We start from the raw sequence: 18,740 nt of genomic DNA, 5'->3' as shown, positions 1-18,740 counted from the left end.
AAGTTGAAATTCTAATTCAGTTTATTTTTTAAATGTGTGTCAAAATTGAATGACTGTAATTATGGGAAGCTTAAATCTTCCATTCCTCTACAGAGAAACAAGCTTTATTTCAGAGGCTGTAATTCTGAAAAATTCTTCTTCCCACCTTGCCTTAACCTTGACCTAGTATAACCTTTTTAATAGAGGGAATCCAAAACCAGTGGTGTTTGTGGTCAGGAAAGACAATAATCAAAGTTAGAAGACAAATGATCTACTGTAAATGAAGAAAGAGACGTACACATCTCTTCACAGTTCCCACAGATTTCTGTCTGAGAATTCACTATTCCCAATGTGTTCTTTACTCCTTCCTGTCCCTTATTACATTGCATTGTGGTCTAAGAAAACAATGTTTAGAATGGTGGTTGTCTGTTACCTTGGTACCTGCCTTTACTCCCAACAATACAATTCTTTCATTTCCTCAGGAAAGGCTTCTTGAAGGAGACCCATGTTGTGGGTGCAGGGAGAAGAAAAGGAGATAAGCCTTCTGAAATCCATCTTTATTTGATCATGTTCCTCACCTCATCACTCTGTGCTCTACCAATTTTCCAAGCAAGTTAACTAAATCTAATCTTTCCATTAGATTAAAACTAAAAATAAGAATAGAATTCATATGGTAAGAATGATGAACTTCTATCAGGACAGCACACAAGGAAAGTACCAGAGTTAAGCAAGTCTTATAAAATCAAATGCATAAAAGTTAAAGTCCATTTCCTATACTACACATATAAGTTAATTTGATTTTAATGTAAAATGTACAAATACTTGACAGCCATATAGTTAGTGGAATTAAGCCCAGAGTCATGAGACATTCTAGTTAGCTAGAGAAAAGGGAGCTAAATTGCTCAATAACAATGTGAAGCACTTGCAACCTATCTGTCAGATACCCTTGTGTCTATCCTCTATGACCCTGCTACTAAAAAAAATAATAATTATACATAATATATAAATCAAATTGGTTCAAATATTTACTACAGAAAGAATAAAATATAAGTTCTTTGCTTTCTCCTGAAAGTGTATTTTTTTTTTTTTACAACATCACAAGAATTTACTTTACAAACCAGTGACATTTCATCACGTAACACAAAAACAAATTACAAAGAGACTTGGCTTTTGCATTTCTACAGCTCTAAGAAAGGTGCTTCATAGTGTGCTTCCTTCATAAATCTCAGTTTTTACATTTGAGTGTACTGTAATGAAAATCAATCACAATAAAGCATACCATACTACTGCTTCCAGGAACTGGCCCCATACACCGGGATCTATAAAACTAGGTATTATATAAATTAAGTGGCTGGGCTGAACAAAGAGATTGCTAGCCTGTATTTGATGTTTGACTTGACTTGAAATGTCTCCAAGAAAGATACAATGGATGTGTGTGCTACAGGCTAATAAGAGTCTTCGCTACTGTCACTCATTTTCTCTTGGTCTTCCTTAATTCATTACTGATAGACATAAACTATAATAATTTATTCATTCAGAGAAGAGTTTATGATTTTCTCTGGAATTAGGGGTGTTGTGCAAGACATAATTAGTGATTGTAATTCTATTCACAGTATTTTGTATTTTCCTTAGGTGAAGCTGTAGGATGTAAGAAGTAAAAGTCACATAATAAACTAATCAGATATAGCATTCTAAGCTATGTAGGTCAAGGATGGCCTGTCTTCTTAGCCCTAAAAATTGTATGGATATCTTCCTAAGACTGATAGCCACCTGACACACACATCTCTGAAAGCTGATGGGGCATGGTGCTCAGGGAGTAGTTCACAGACAGATAGTAATAGTTTTCCGCAGTCCTCACACTCAGCTGTCAGTAGGGCTGGACTGAACATGCAGCTGTGTCCTAGGCTGTCCTAGTAATGTCTGCCTTAATTGTCCCTGCCAACTTCCTTCCTCCCACAGCTGAGGAGTCAGTATACTGAGCTGTCTCTGTGCCACAGCAGCTTTGCTGCCAGTCATGGCATGTAGCACTGACATGAGAACCACAGCTGAACTGTTTGTGAGCCATGCGTGGCTACAAGATTTTTCACAGCAAGTGTAGATGCAAAAATATCCTTTACTACTAATACGCAGACAAAATTTGAACACACAACAGAAGAACGTGGTATTACAACTTACCATATTTTCAGTTTAGTCTGTAAAGACAATTCTTCGGGAAGGTAAAAACTGTGCCATTTTATGGACTGAAACAGTTCTGGAGACATTGTTTTAGAAACATCATAATAATGGCCAAACTTTGTAGATGTTGTTGGGCTGGCCTGTGGAAACAACAATACTGATTACAATAACCTATTGAATTATTATCTGTCAAAAGAAAATAATTAACTAGCAATATGCTTGAAAAAAAAACTCTGTTTTTTTTCCCATTCAGCTTAAGTATAAGCTTCAAGTAGAAGAACATTATAATATTTGCTACTAAGTTTTGGTTCCCCTGTTGGCATTCTATAGTGTGAATTTTTCACACAGAATTCAACCCTTACTGTTCCAAGTTGCATCACCAAAGTGCATTCAGATACTTCAAAGAATGTATTTTTGCACATCCTAGACATATGATCACAAATTTCAAAAGGCCAGATATATGAAATCTGCAGACCATGACACATTACACCTATCTGATTTTTCAGTATCTGTGAATTATATAGTGCTACAGAAACATTTTTAGTTGACTTTGAAAACGTTTCACTTTATTTATTTTTGATCAGTAAGAAAAAATACCATTGCATCTTCATATATATGATTTTAATAGAAAATTGTAAAAAGAGGAAATAGTTAAAAACTACTTTTAATTTCTTGAAGTTTGAATAAATAGCAGGTTGAGCATTGCACAGACATTATACACAATAACCAGGGTTTACTATAATGAAGGTATTTTTTTATCAGCTCTCAATTTTAGGTATATAAAACATCATAAAACTCCCAAATTTAATATACACCATAGCAGGAATCACACATTTTGAGTATGTTTTGCTAGTAAATAAACAGAGGAAATGAATGCATATTTTTGTTCCACATTAATGGAGTTCAGCATGGAACCTGCAACATTATTTGAATTATACATGTAATGTTAAAAACCCCCTAGATTGTTATAATATGCACTATTCAAGTATGTAGTAGCTGTCTGCTACAGGAATTGAAAAGGTTTTCCTCTTCATGTAACAATCCATTTTCTTCATCTTTTCTGCCCTTCCCATTTAAAAAAAAAAAAGTTATCATGGAAAGAACAGTCAAGCAGAGTAAACCTCAGAGGCCAGTTAGTTTCTTCCAGGGAAGGTAAACACTTGGCACGAATGTAAACCACCATATAGTATTTTTTAATGTACACACTGTAAAGGAGTAACAGTAATATTACCAAAGCAATATTAAAATTGATCTTTAGGTTATGGCACAAACACCACTGTGCTCCTGATCAGATTATCTCTCATCAACTGTTCTAACTCTTCTGAGGAAAAAGAAAGGTCACTTAGAATAACCAAACAAGTTTTGTAATACAAGTATCAATCAAACCCACAATATTTCTTACTGGTAAGACGCCTGGACCAAGAAAGGTGCTGGATCCTAGAGTTTTAACAGCGGCTTTGCAGGTCAAAAGAAAGATCACCTATTAGTTTATTTTGAGGACAACTACCCTAAGCCTGGACTGCCTCTGAAGTTTGCATTGTACAATGCAGGAATGTGCAAAAATATTTTTAAGTCATTTTACTATCTCCCAACTCCAAGACTTACTGCTAAGCTGAATCCCCCACAAAAGCCAAGAGCCACCTCGCATATTAAATGATAAGGTATTAAAATAAAATGAAATATCTCAGTGGTTGTGAAAGAGGACAGGTGAGACAAAAAAGGTAAGAGCTGAAAGTAAGAGAGATGTTGAAGACATTCACACTGCAGAACAGAATGCCTTTTAAAGGTCATTCTGAAGAGAAGTTTGGATTGGTAGGTGAAATGAAATGCTATTTTGTTTGTACTTAAAAGCATGGAATTACTTTTGAAAAGTGACCAGAAATACCCCTCATAATTTCAAAAGTTTCTCAGTAGGTTCTGTAACAACTTAGAACATTCTATAAAAGGATTTTTCTTTTAAGCAGGCCAATATATACATTTTATCCGCTATCTGAAAGTTGAGCAGAGTTGTGTGTGTATGCAATGAAAATTCTTTGGAACAACTCCTGCTCCAATTTCAACATCTGCTATTCTTGCTATATACAGGAATGACAATAGGTATACTGAATTATTACAATAATGGGATCCCAATAATTTTTTGTGTTGAGCGACAAATTTAGTTCCAAATCCAATTATTACAGAAAGCTTGTGGTTTTCATAAACCTTGGTCTTGCTAATAAAATAAGTACTATAACAGTAAAAAGAAAGAATACAGACATGCCAGACATGCCCATGTATTTATCGTTAACCTTTCTGAAATCAATCATGCTATGTATTTCCACAATTTTATTTCATGCTTCAGCTTACCAAAAAATATTAAGCTGTTAAGATTAATTAGAATAATTTGATTTAGAGTAAATATTTTGAAATTATTTGATTAATGGATGTTAGGCCTGGTCAGTTATCAGAGAATATAAACAATAACAATCATACAATATGTTTCCTACAAAAACAACTGAATAACCAAACCAACCCCAAACTTTTCATTAAAACAAATAATTAGTTTCTAATTAAAAAACCCCACAAAATTGCTCATGTATATCTAGTCATAAGAGGCAGATCAGTTTTACTCAGAAAAAGATAGAAAAATACATTCTCTAAGTCAGTGTTCCAATTTATTTATCAGCACCTGATTTTTAAAGAAGGAAGTCCAACAAAACATAACAGTCTATCCAAATCTAAATATTTTTAATGTAAAATGTAACTTTATTTAAAACGAGGATTCTGAAAGCAATTTAAACAGGGGCTGTTCTTTGGCCTATAATCTATTCTTTATCCGGATTACAGATCAGAATGTTTTTACTGCAATCTCTGCCAGAGCTCATCTTTTTATTGTGTACTTCCAAGCCCCCTTAATGTTTTAGAAAGGCCTTGACTAACTGAACTTTGATCTGATGTCTTCATTGAGAAAAGCTCCAGGTTGCCCATTTCAGATGCAAATCCTTACTGAGGCCCAATAGAGTTTAGTAAAGACAGCAAAAAAGAAGAAACAAGAAGTTTCCAGGATCCTCTTTGAGAATCCTGAGGCACATTGGTGTCCTTAATCCACCCTGCTGCATGGATTAAGGTAGGTGATAACCTCTCTTGATTCAAAAGAATAAGCACAGTGCCTACAAACTGGGTGGAGACTGGGATTTGGCTATAATAAAACACCATGCAATAAAAGCTCGGTCTATGTCAGAAGCCTATGAATAGGCCTCAATGTACTGCATTCCCAGGCTTAGCAGGGAAGCTTGCAAAAAGCCTACCTGAATCAAGTAAGCATGAATAATCTGCCTTAGCAGAATGACCATGGAGAGCGCGAAGCAGAGACTTTCCATTCCTCTTAAGTTTGATCTGATAAATTTATTAGTGGATTGGAGGCTCAAGCCTGTTCTTTCCTGGATTCCTGTTTTGCACAAGGAGAAATACACTAAACTGTCAGTGAGCAGAGCGTGCTTTTATGCTACCGTCTGCTGTTAATGTTTCTAATTGCAATACTAATGTGCTAGAAATCTCAGATTTAGGATGAATCAAGGCAGAAAATTGATTTCATGCTGTGACAGTTTATATATTGCCCCAAGAACATAAGCAGTTCATTCAAAAAAAAAAAAAAAAAAAGAAAAGAAAAAAACACACTGTCTTGCATTGCAAAATAGGCTATCCATATACTCAAAAGTTTAAATGAAATTAACCTCTGATACAGATGAAAGTAACAAACTGGCAAAGGTACATCAAGCACAAAACAACCCATTACTCTGTCAGAATTCTTATAAAACTTCTGTCTTTTTCTGATGTACAAGGTATATGCAATATGTAAAGAGAAACTGTGATAGTTACGAAGAGTACTGATATTAATACCATGCATAAGAACAAAAATGAATTACCTAGCTGGTCTATATGAAGTCTAATAAATGGGAAGGGAATATCTGAACCATTAATGAAAATCTTTTTTATTTCTTAGAAATAAAAACCAAATTAGGCATCAAAAATACCACAAAGACAGCTTTTACTCAGCATTCTTACTTGACGTAAAGCCAGATATTGGATGGAAAAGTCTTCTGCTAACATGTTTTGAGTTCTAGTTAAAAGCAAAGCTATTTTCTCTCTTTCATACTTGAAACTATTTGACAGTAGTTTTTGAAAAAGCACTAGTTTATTAGTCCAATCAGTTTGGAAAATACACCTTGAAATTTTATTCAAAGTTAATTTTTTCTGCCAAAAGAAAATTTAAAGAATAAATCACAACTAAAGTTGTTAATTAAATGATTGTACTAAATGTATTAAACATCCAAGGTGCTGCAAGGCAACATCAGATTTTTCCTCAATGGAGTGTATTTACGAATCAAATCAATTTAGCACAGCACCAAAATTTTATGATAACTGCATTATAAAATATTGAAAAATATAAATTTCAAAACTATTTTTCACTAATTAGAATATCCCAAGGAATTTTAGATATAGCTAGCTTAAGAATTAGACTTTGATTTGCAAGTTTAATTTTTTAATAAATTTAAGATATACATTAAAAATATTGCACCTCAACTATTCAGAATGATCAGCATGCAATTCAGACAGTGACAATAATAAGAAGGGAAACACCCCACAAAAGATTGACCTTTTTTTTCTATCTTGTATAATCAAATTTCAATAATCGAGGACAAGTACATCATGTATTGTAGAGAAATATTATATTAGTGGAAGAAGTGATTACTTCTATGAAGTTACAGAAGATGAGCGCACACCTAACTGGATTATTTATATGTTTTTCTATTTTGTTAGAACATCAGAACACTATTTGTTAACAACATGCAATTGTTTCCCTATCAATGTACGAGGAACTCTGCTAGATTTTAAAACAGACAAATTATTTTGGGGATGGTTCAGAGTGGCACAGCAAGCTCCACAATAATAAAATTGATGAGATTATATGATTACCCTGGAGGCTGTTTCATTTGGCATGTCACCATATATAAGTCTTTTCTGACACAACTATATAGCCATGTCTATGCAATTTCACAGAAAACCAAACATGCCAAGCCTTGTAGGATCATTTTGTCACATTCCAATTATGTTTTTTAAGGATACGACTGAACTTACTAGGCATTTATGACTACATCTAAACCAGAATTTATAAATGTAGGCTAAAATGTATAGACAAAACAAGTTTTTTGTTCTGTATAGTCAAAAATGCTGTAACTTTACTAAAGGTTGATTGTGCCACTGGATTAAATAAGAAAGCCACCAGCCACAGGAGATATATTATTCATAAAACACTAACAACTGTAAACTCTGAAAGACTGACCACTGGGCTTGTTTCTTATATTCTCCCTGCATAGTGATTAGTTTCTAGTGACAGTGAAGCTGATATAATCTCAAGTGCTTACTTTAGTTGTTATGCACATGGATAAGCAGGTCAACAGCTTGCTTCAACACAGTACTTTCACTACAGAGATCTAATAAGTACTGTTGAGTAAACCTACTTAAGTAATTTGTGTACAACTAAATTTGGGCAAAGTTTGTAAGTGACCAAATTATTCAACCTTTCATAAAAAGCTGTCTCAATTTAATAATACTCATTGAAAAATCCCATGGAACTTTAATGTTTTTTAAATTATTATTGTCTGTATTAAGTTTTACAGTTCCTGCAAACTCTCAAATTCCCTTTCTCTATCTCTAGTAATCAAAAAATATAGTGGTGTATGATAATTTACCCTGAGGAGGCAATCCTGTAACACTGTCCATTAGCAGTTTCCGTTATCTAGATTCTACTGCAAAGCATTTGTTCTGCAAATTCATTTTGACTGCAAGAGGAAAAAAGTATGAAATAATGATTACCTCCATTTTTGGTAAATTTTGGTAGCGCCAGGCTATTTTCATAGAATCCTGAAAATCTTCAGACTTAACAGCTGTTGCTTCTTCTCCCAGTTCATTTTTGCAGGTATCATCAAGCAGAGGGGCTGGAAGTTCCTACAGGTGGAGAGTGAAAGAATGTCAGCGACCTACAGTAGAAATGGCAGTTCAGATTTTTATCCCCCTTATCAGATTTTTATCTTAATATAATGGACAGTTGTAAAATCTGTAACAAAACTTGATTAAAATAACTGTTCTGAAAGCCTGGCTCCTACTAATACTGAGCATGAAAAAAACCATGTAATTATTATGGGAAAAATGAATTATATAAATATAAGAGAATGTAGAATGGAAATATCACATTGTATACTCTTCTTTACGCAAACAACACATCTTGAGCAGCATCTATATTCCTTTTTTTTTAAAAAAATCTTTTTTAAAAGTTGATCTCCTAAACTGTTCTATTTTTGAGAATAAAGTTCCCTGCATAGTGAATTTAAGCCTATTTTATAATAAGACCACTTTTCTTTGTTAGCTTCTGTAAATCTTTCAAAAGCATTTAACAGACCACAATAGCCACAATAGACACAGGCTGAAAACAACTGTAACAGGATGGTTTGAATCTTCTCTTTTGCTAACCGTTAGGCATGACATCTAGTAATGACGGATACCTCATGAACACAAACGAGGGAGTAAAAGGAAGGGGCAAATATTTAATCCTGGAATTTTTATACGTTTCTAATGCAAACATCTCTGGCTTTAAAAAAAAAAAAGCATGGTGGGTTTAATTGTTCTATGAGGACAGAATTGCAGCTTTGACTTAGACCTAGATTAAGAACAAAGTTTTATTACAAACTTCCTGCTTTCTACCTTTGTTGCACTGCTGAAAAAGTAAATGGTTTATGCATTGGGCTTCTACACCTACTAGAGGAATGAAGTGCAACCAAGTTTTCTGACCCAACTTTATCACTCATCTGTGTTAAGCTGGAGGGCACAGGAACTCTTTATCTGCTTAAAATAGATCAAGAGTTACTTGAAAACTAAGATTTCATTAAGCAAAGACTCTTAGGAGAGAACTGAGACATGGTCTCAAGGGTTAAAAATATATAGAGCTAGCCAGTATCTCTGTTATAAGGTATTAGGTGTGAAGACATAAAAAACCCAAATTTGAAAACTTTAGAAGAAGAATCTCGATCGAAGTATGGGATACACATGAAACACTGAACATAGGCAGAGCTGACACTGACCATAAACACCTAGGTGACATTCATAGCTTTATGTAGGCAGACATGGTACAGACACACATAGAAAGAAGACAATGAAAGGTTAAATTAATCCATTTTGGGTTTAGTGTTACACTAATTCAGTATTAAAGAATACAGGAGAGAAAACCTGTATATAGTTCAGTATGTAATCTTATGAACAACATGCGTTATTTTTGTTTCTCTAGTGTAAATTAACATAACATCTACAATTATTGACAAATTTGAGAACAAATGTTTCTAATTTCAGGACAGTTGTTTCTGTCTCTCTTTCAGTGGTTGGTCAGTACACCCTCTGAGATAAAAGGTAATGGAAGCTATGAAAACTTTTATGTAGTTACTTCAATAAAGTTGTAGAAATAGAACAACCGTACCTATGTGTTTCAGCAGCTAAGCAGAAGATGCAAGCCACACCTTTGAGCAAATTATTTTATTTTATTTACTTTCTTTTTGCAAATGAACTGCAAAAGCCTGGTAAAGACTCGTCCTGAGAATGGTTATGTACCAAGTGAAACTTTCAGATTTCTTACAGCTTGTTTAAAAGATACACTTGTATACAATAAACTCATATTACTATGGCTGTAAAAATTAAGCTTTATGGGTAGCTTATAATCTTTGGGTAGATTATAATTTTAAGTTAGTATTTACAGCTTTCATTAAATTTACAGATTTGTAACAGATGTTTCAGTAAAAAAATAAATTTACTTTTGTCAAAGTTTCCTTATATCTACCCAGAAAGAAAGCAGGGAAACTTTCAAACCAAAGAAAGACAAAGATTTCTGACACATCAGAGAAAATGAAAACAGAACACTGTACTGAAAGGTTCTGAGAAAGCATAAAATACAAACATGAGCTGACAAGCACGCCAATGCATTTCACATATACGCAGATGCAAATTCCTTGCATTTACTTCTAAGAACATTATATAAAGAATTTTTCTAAAAAAGAAGAAAGATGTTATTTTGAATTTCTAATTTTGTAACTCGGGTATCCTCAATAAATAGTTAATTAATCTTATTTTCCAATTAAGGTGCTATTTTGAAAACAAATTACTGAACAGTTAAACTATTATGCAGATTTAATTTCCTAATACAGTTATTCATAGATTTAACTAGCTAAGTTAAAAAGGTCTTTCTTTTCAGTGAAGAACTGCTCATACGTGATCATCTCAAAATACTGCTCAATTATAGTAATGAAAAAGTAAATAAGTTCAACCTTGATTTAAAAAATGAGTTCTGTAAAGGAATAATTCTGCAGGCCAAAACAACATTTCCAGATAGCTCTTCCTTTCATTCACCAAGATCAACTGGCTCATAGGTATTACCTGCAACATTTTATAGTGCCGGGTAACCTCTATTTTTCTGAAAACAAGTGCCAGCCACAGTTTGGAGGAGATCATGAAATCTTGCCTAAGCATTTCATCAAACTCCCTGAGCTTGCCCCTGTTTCAGATCCTACCACTGATAAAACAAGTTGCTACCTCATCCTGCTGTAGTATCACTGGGCAGCTATCCCAGCATCCGCAAAGCCGAATCCAGGGAATGGCATATTTTACCATTCACCTTTACTGTAAGTAAAGAGAAAAACAGCACCGATATTTTCTTAAAGTTAGTTAGTATTTTTCTCCTTTAGAATCACTGCAAATGCCTATCACCTGTACTACTGGTTCATTATTATTATATAATAAATGGCAAAGACAAATTTGAGAAAGGGACATTTAGCTATATACATTTACTTTTACATAATCACACATAATGTATGTTTTACCCAGAGACTGTATTTCATGCTAAAATAGAACAGAGGTCAAGACAATAAGGGGTGAGAGGTTCTCCAAGTATTACTGATAAAGTACAAGCTACTTCAATACCCTCGTGTAACACTGAAAAAAGTTCCTGCCTTGCAGTCAAACACAGAACAAAACCTTCTTACATGGCACTATATGGAAGGGAGACATTACAAATACTAGCTATTGACACCCGAGAAGCTCAGTCCAAATCAATCAGACAGATACACTATCAGTGCAACACAATCAGGCACTGTGGTATACCTTAACTATCGCTAAGAATGAAGCAGATTAAGAGATCAAGGAAAAATGGTTTCACCTGAAGCTGATAAAGATTTTGGCTGCCATAGATGAAAACCTAGCTAAGTATCCATCTGAAATATCCTTTTTTGCCAATATAGTTAACTTTTAACTTCTGACATAAGAAAGGGATTTTATTGACGTAATAAAAAACTTCTAACATTATAAAATGATTGTTTAAACATGACTAAATTCACAGAAAGCAACACGAGAAAACCCGTAACTCGGTACCATGGCAGTTGGCATATGCATCAGCTTAGGTCTGCTTTATGCTGTCCCTTGCTCCCCCACAGAAGGAACCAGGAGCACTTGAAGAACTCTCTCAAACCAAGAGCAACTCTTATTTCCTCAGTTGCTTTTCCAAAATGTATTTACCTAATAACTACCATGCTTAGCTGAAGAATATGTTTCTTAGATGTACCATGTTCTTGTCTCAATGCAAGAAACATGTTCACACGATGCACTGAGACTTAAGACATTTCTGGGGCTACTAGGTCTCACAGCCATATAATTTTCTAACCCAACAAACACTTTGCTCTAAAGCAAACATATCCTGAATCATATTCTTGCATGTGAACTTTATGGACTCTTAGTAGGCTTCGTACATAATTCAGCTGCAATCAGGAAAAGGTAGTCTGCCTTTGGAGCTGACTGGTATATCGAAGACCAATTGCTTGAGCTCCACCTGGTATATTAACTTGGTTAAATACATTCCAAGATGTTGTACTTAAGCACAAATAGGAAAAAAAATTCCAATCCTATTCATGGTCTGAGTATATCTGTAATTTGAACACATTTTAGATAAAGATTAATGAACAGAACTAATAAAGACTGTTTACCTATAGATCTGCATCCTAACTTTATCACTATTACCCCAGCTTCTGCTTACCCGTTTCCCTCCCATTTACACTAAACTGTATGAAAGAGAGGCGAAACATGGGGTTGCTCTTTGAAGGTATGTCTACATTGACTAGAAGCCAACATGCATGCATTCATTAGCCTGGTAAAAGACTAAATAGAATACATAGGTGATCGCTAATGTTGTTTTTCCTTAGGATGTACTGATTCATATATCCCAGCCCATAGTTTTAAAAAATCATTTAACTAGATCTTTGTATAAGCACATTAGGAAAGGGAGGGAGCTTAAAACTGGTTAGTAGGCTTGGGACTGGGGAGAATTACAGACACAGAACACAGTTCTATAAACCTGCTTTATGGGAAATATTGAAAATATGGAAATTGAAATGATTCAAACATTTCTTTTTATCTTTATATCCTCTTTTTTATCTTCATGATAACTAGAACTGGAATAAAAGGGTTTCCCCTCTTCTGACACTGCAAATTAAATGCTATTCTTTGTTTCAAAGAAATAGCTCTTTCCAAACCTGACCGTGCCTGAGTGAAACAGAGCACCTAAGTGAGAAAAAGTCTCCAGTTGTCATAACATAGGTATATTCTCAAAGATAAAGGCTGGCTGGTTGGATATATACTTCACAACTCTTCAGTGTCATGAAAGATTTAATTACTGTCCAAAGCATTCATCAGTTCTCAGATTGTTCTTAAAAATAGAAGGAAAAAGAAATGAGTTATGGAAAGGATGAAGCAGGCCAGCAGCCAAACTAGCCACAGAACACAGGCTGCTTCTGGCACAGCTATAAAAAAATGCAACTGAAAACTATACAGCAGAACACGTATGGGGAGCAGTGGAGGGCATGGTTTCTATGAGTGACATTTAAAGATGGATAAGCCTGGGCTTTTCCTCAAAATATCTGTGTGTGGGAGATTCAAGAGCAGGGCTTTAGCACAACTCCTTTTCTCCTAGATTCATTACAAACTGAGAAACAAAGACACTAGTTTCCAGCAGTCTTACTAAAACATTATTTATGTTTGAGAACTGTACTTCTCTATCATATATAAAAAGCACTTAAGTTCTGCTAAAATTATCAGAATTTTAAAAAGTATTTGGGATTATGAGCCTATTTAGGATTAAATAAATTTATATTCTTAGAATCAAAATCAGAATTTCAGAAGAATACAAGATTATTAAAATGTTTAAAAGTTACTTCCAAAATTTCATCCAGAATTTGGAAAGAAAAGTGTCTGTTATTTAAACGACAGACTAAGAAAAGGAGAGTTGATTTATCAGCCCATAATATCTCTATTTAACGTATTTCTTTTTAAAAATATCTCAGCTCCCACATCATATAGCTTTGAAAAGCTTTGGGACTGACAATTTTGTGGCATCAGTGTGTCAGTTCCTGAGAACTGTTACATTCTCCCAGGCTAAAAAAAGACAAATCTCTCATAAGGTATATAAAAAAACAAAGCATGTAGCAGTGCATTAGTAAAAAAAAGAAAATATACAGCATTTCTTGGGGTCAACTAAAATACAAGTCTTTGCTATGCAGCATGAATATACAAAAAGGCAGACAAGTGCTAAAGTTATTAAATGCAGTTTCATTGGGGCACTCGTCTGTGTCTAGAGTGAGATGTAGTAGGAAGAGAAAAAAAGAGAAGGAAGTTTGTTGCCATGTTTTAAAATAAAAAATAAATTTAGAAAAAAACCAGGTTTTCTAAAGCACTAATACTAAATGACAATGCAATTAAAATAGTTTTGTTTCCTAGAAACCAAGCTTATGAAGGCTTTATTGCAAACATGAAATAATTTATTTCATTAATAAATCTTTTATCTTTGTAATAAAACAATGTACAACCCGTATCTGCTAGCAATCCAGGTCTTTCTGTGCTTGCTGCCACATTACTTTGCTTGCCTTGTTTTGGCAGATGCACGAAGCAAAATCAGATTCTAACAGTTTGACCTCTCTCACTTCTTATGTTCTCTAGGGGATAATAAAATCCAAGATACAATCCCACAGCAGTTAATGAAGCTTAACCTCACACCCTCTTAATTACCAATGCATTACACCAACTATAGGCATCATACTCTTCTCTAAGCTATTTTACAATGCTAAAGAAGTACTACTGTGCTATTATTTAGCAACATAATCCAAGCTGTATGTGAAATCCCTTTTATATAAAAACCTTTGATCCTTAGGGGTTTCAATAACTGTATAATTAATAGTACTTAAGAATTTAAAACATTATCTATTTATGTATCAATAAATATGTTGTTCACATGTTTTTATGCAACTATTTTGCGATGCAATATAATCACAGGTATGATTAAAGAAATGTGAAATAAAAAAAATATTAAAGGGAATATGATTCACTGTTGATCTCTAATTGCAATGATATTTAAATAATTTAAACTCACATGAATTTAAGGCTCTTTTTCATTATGTTAATTTTTCATATTTAAAGGACACCAGATGGTAAGTCAGGAAAAGTAAATATTTTCTTTCCAATAATGTATTATATAAATGTCAGTTTAAAGGGCCCTGCTCCCAAAAGGGGGGAGGATTCTATTTTGATTGTAAACACTTGTGAAGACAAGGTCTATTGTTAAAGAACACAAATGACTGGATACAGAATTTTTCTCCTTTCAGTGGCCCTTGTACAACAATTTATTTCCATCTCCAGGTAAGGCTGTTCTACGGAAGTTTTTCTTTGACATTCAAAAGGACCAAATGGATGTCAACCCAGGGTAAACGAGAATTGTGTGAAGACAAAAGGGAAGTAATATTCCTGTTTTATGAAATAAAAAAGGTTAATTGAAAGTACTCTAAGGGGTATTTTTTTTTTTAACCTGTAAGAATATATTCTCTACTTCACATACACAGAAGTAAACCCTACAGTCAAGTCACAGAACTCTTTGCTTATAACTTCCTTGCACTACGGCTCAATTTCACAACATTGAAACCAGGAATGCATATGAGAAGATTAGATGAATGTTTTTTTTTTTCATCTTTTTCTAAATCAGTTCATGATGCTTAAGTAAGTAAAAGATAAATACAACAAAAAAGAGAACAACATACTAAAAAAAGTAATGTGAAGAAACTAAATAAAAATGAGAGAGTGCCCTTCTCCAAAATTCTTTAAACTATGCTGCAGTGTATAGTGCACTGGCCTAAGCAGATTTAACAATAACAACATTATTCATGAACACCTTTACAGATGAGCACTGTAAGCAATAGTTCACTAATTAAACAAATCAATTCTACAAAGTTACCAACTAGGTTTGTAAAATAGTTATTTGTGAACACTGAAGCCTAAACATTTGGGTTTTTTAAGCTACTACTTTTATGATACATTTAAAGGCTAAGTAAGATCTGTGTTTAAAAACAAACATCATTTCATAACTAAGATCATGAAAGAAAATATCCTAATAAACAGCCAAGGATTGGTAGATAGGAAACCTGAAATTTAAGCCAAACATTTATTTCCTCTGGTTCTGGAAAATCTTTTTATTAGATTGGTCTGAACTTTTGACAAAGACTAAGCTTTATACTTTAGAGAGTTCCCAGCATGAGTACTACTTAAAAGGTTTTCATTCTTTTTAAACAGAAGCGATTATTTTTTTCCAGCATCCTCTTTCACAGCCATACAACTTCTCTGTCAAGTTTATAACAGTTTTGTAATGCAGAAAATTATATTACAATATAACTAAAATATTTGCATTTCAATACAGAAAAACGTACAATAGATATTCCATTTACCCAACACGCAAGCAAGAAAAGTAAACAGATGAGAGCAAGAGCTATATAATAAAGAAATTAGTTTTTTCAAAGGAACTTTCAAACTCTGAGACAGCTGCTAGGGTTAGCTTCAACCCTAGTCTCTGTGCCACAAGGTTATCTTTACTTCAGAAAGAGAGGTAAAAGGTGGTAGGAAAGTTCACTAGTGCTGTAACTGTAATTGGATTTCTGTGTATTAAGTGATAACATTTAACAGCATGCAGCAGCTGAATCACTGTAACAAGCTCATGTATTTTGAAAATACAATTGGGAAAAAAAGGGTAATAGGAATGTAGTCCTGCTTCAATATATATTTTTACCTTTCAAGTTGTTATGCTTTTAATTTCTTTACGTAGCATCTAAAAATGTCAGAGGACAGAAAAAACACCTCTTGCATTCATACACAGGTTCTTTCACAACACCAGATAGTGAAGAGACAGGAAGGAGTTAGAATAGCACTCAAAATGGAAGCTTGGAAAGCCCTGGTCACCAGCCTTGATCATTTCTTCCAGGTTTGCATCCTTCCTTTTGACAAAATAATGTTTTAGAGTAATATCTACGAGGGAAAAATGTAAGCATCATGGCTGAATGTACTTTGCTGGAATAAAAAAATCCATGTAGACAGCTATGCTTTCTTTCAAGAGGTTGTTTGCATACACAGTAATACAACACTGAAGCTCAGTGGGTTGTATATTGTTATTATTTTTTTAAATAATCCTGGAAATAACAAAAGTACATTTTGCTAGATTCTTTCTGCATTCATCTTTTCAGTGGGAAAAGAGTAAATGTGCACTTTCTGTTCTTCAGGTCTGCTCAGTATAACCAGCTCGTTGGAAGTGGAATTTCTTCAGTCTTTTCCAAATGACATAGTACTTAAGCAAAATGCCATATTTAAAGTATACTTCCACTTTTGTTTTAGAGATCTTTTCAGCTTGGTAGGAATTTTTAAAAAACTTGTTCCTGGAGGTTTTTTTAATCTTGTCCCTATTTTTTTTTTTAATAAACCATTATACTTCTCTACATGCACCTCCCAGTTTCCTCACCAAGTAATGCTGCATTTTTTGCTTTCACTGTGGTTCCCTAGACCACTAGCGTGGTTTCTCCTGACTGATTTGACTTCAGGATACGTCCAGCAAACACAGTGAAGCTGTGTATCTGATACATGGGCACACTAAGGGCTTTACTACTCAAGAGAATCTTCTTTGCAGTTCTCCAGAGAGCAAACTGTTTGCATATTGTTCATTTTCAAACTTGGAAGTACAATGACACCAGGTGTACAAGGTAAATATCACTTCATACCTTAGTATGGTAAGCCTCAAAGGACTTGATTTGGTGTAGAATTTTGGGGAATGCATTTCCTTCTAAGGCTGCTATCCTCTATAGCAGAGGTAGGAAAAGCATCCTCACCATAAGCAGCAGGCTCATAGACTATGTCAAAGTAAGGTTTTTTCTTGAAGGCTGTACTTTTTATCCCCTCATCTTGTAAGAGAACCTCCAGAAGGCAATCTCAACAGTGTCCAGAAGTATCGTGTAATAAAATTCCAGCTTGAAAAGAGAAATTCCATAAAAATTGCACAAAGCTTTCTTCAACTTTTCCACAGGAGATGAACAGATGCAGCTCTAGAAAGCAGTTCTGGACCTCCCACTCTTCCACCTCAGGCTTCCAGGTTCCCAATGCAATAGTCATTGAGGTAACATTGGCCAGAATCCCACAGGGAAATTGTTGGACTCCAGGGGATGCTAGTTTCTGTTTCCCAGCATGTATAATGACCAGTAAGTCCTCCTCTTGAGAGACAAACTTTGCACAGGCTCCGTGGTAAAAGCAACTTAACAGAGAGCACTCTTTATTTCAAGATGAGCTCATAACTGGCAAACATAATCCAATTTTTTCTCATTAAAACTTGTGAAAATCAGTTCCCCCTGCCAAGGTCTAGATAAAATAATTACTCAGGAAAAAAGGCAAAGAGATTCTTATATAGGCAGTTTAGGCAGTTCTAGAATTTTAGTGCCAAATCTGAGTAGGAAAAGTGAGAAATACAGAAATGCAGCCACCACAGATACAGATTACTTTTTTTTTTAAGACTGGAACCATACCTTGGCACTAACAAGGAGAAAGGATGTAAAGAACTAAGCTGTTATATAGTTACTGTATTTTTATGGCTTCCAGAAGTCAGTTTGGTACCCTGCCCAACTTGGAGTGGATGCCAGCCTGTTCTAATTTTGGCTATAGTGATGTTCAAGGAAATATTCAAATCCCTTGCTTGCTATTTCTTACAAAGAGCATAATAGTGTTTAAGTTAAGATGTCCTCTGTAATAAATATAACCATATACTCAAATTTTTATGTTCCATTCTCAAACACATACACTATATGCAACTTCAAAATAGCTGGCATTAACTTTAGAGTGCTGAATTATAAAAAAAAATATAGCCACTAAACACAGTGAAGTTAAGAAAATAGATACAAGAAAAAAACCCATTTCTCTTTGTTTTTAAGCTTAAGCATGTAACAGCTTTTCATAATTTGTAGTCTAAACTTAATAAGGTATGGTATTGCAAATGGAACGTTAAGATACCATGTTTCCTTCAGCCATTTTATTATTAAATTAGTTTTCCATTTACCAATGCAATCAGTTTTATTTTATGATCGATCACAGAAGTATACCATACTATTTCTTGTATTTTACACTATTCCCAGTTCTTATGCCCTTATAGTAAAAAGTTGCCTTTTGTTGAA

The 18,740-nt window shown here is 34.1% G+C and overlaps 1 protein-coding gene across 2 annotated transcripts in view; it reads right to left on the bottom strand.

Moving 5' to 3' along the window:
* The window catches only part of ELP4 (elongator acetyltransferase complex subunit 4), a 153,724-nt gene that overhangs the window by 114,476 nt on the left and 20,508 nt on the right, over positions 1 to 18,740 (bottom strand). For both annotated transcript variants that reach the window (XM_072863731.1, XM_072863732.1), the window contains exons 4-5: positions 8,011 to 8,142; positions 2,155 to 2,294 (exon numbers count right to left, since the gene is read on the bottom strand). In XM_072863731.1, coding sequence (XP_072719832.1) covers positions 2,155 to 2,294; positions 8,011 to 8,142 — 272 coding nt within the window. The remainder of the gene's footprint in view (positions 1 to 2,154; positions 2,295 to 8,010; positions 8,143 to 18,740) is intronic.

Source organism: Ciconia boyciana, chromosome 6 (assembly GCF_034638445.1).
Source record: "Ciconia boyciana chromosome 6, ASM3463844v1, whole genome shotgun sequence".
NCBI lineage: Eukaryota > Metazoa > Chordata > Aves > Ciconiiformes > Ciconiidae > Ciconia > Ciconia boyciana.
Note: the sequence above shows the minus strand (reverse complement) of the source record. Positions and strands in the feature narration are given on the sequence as shown.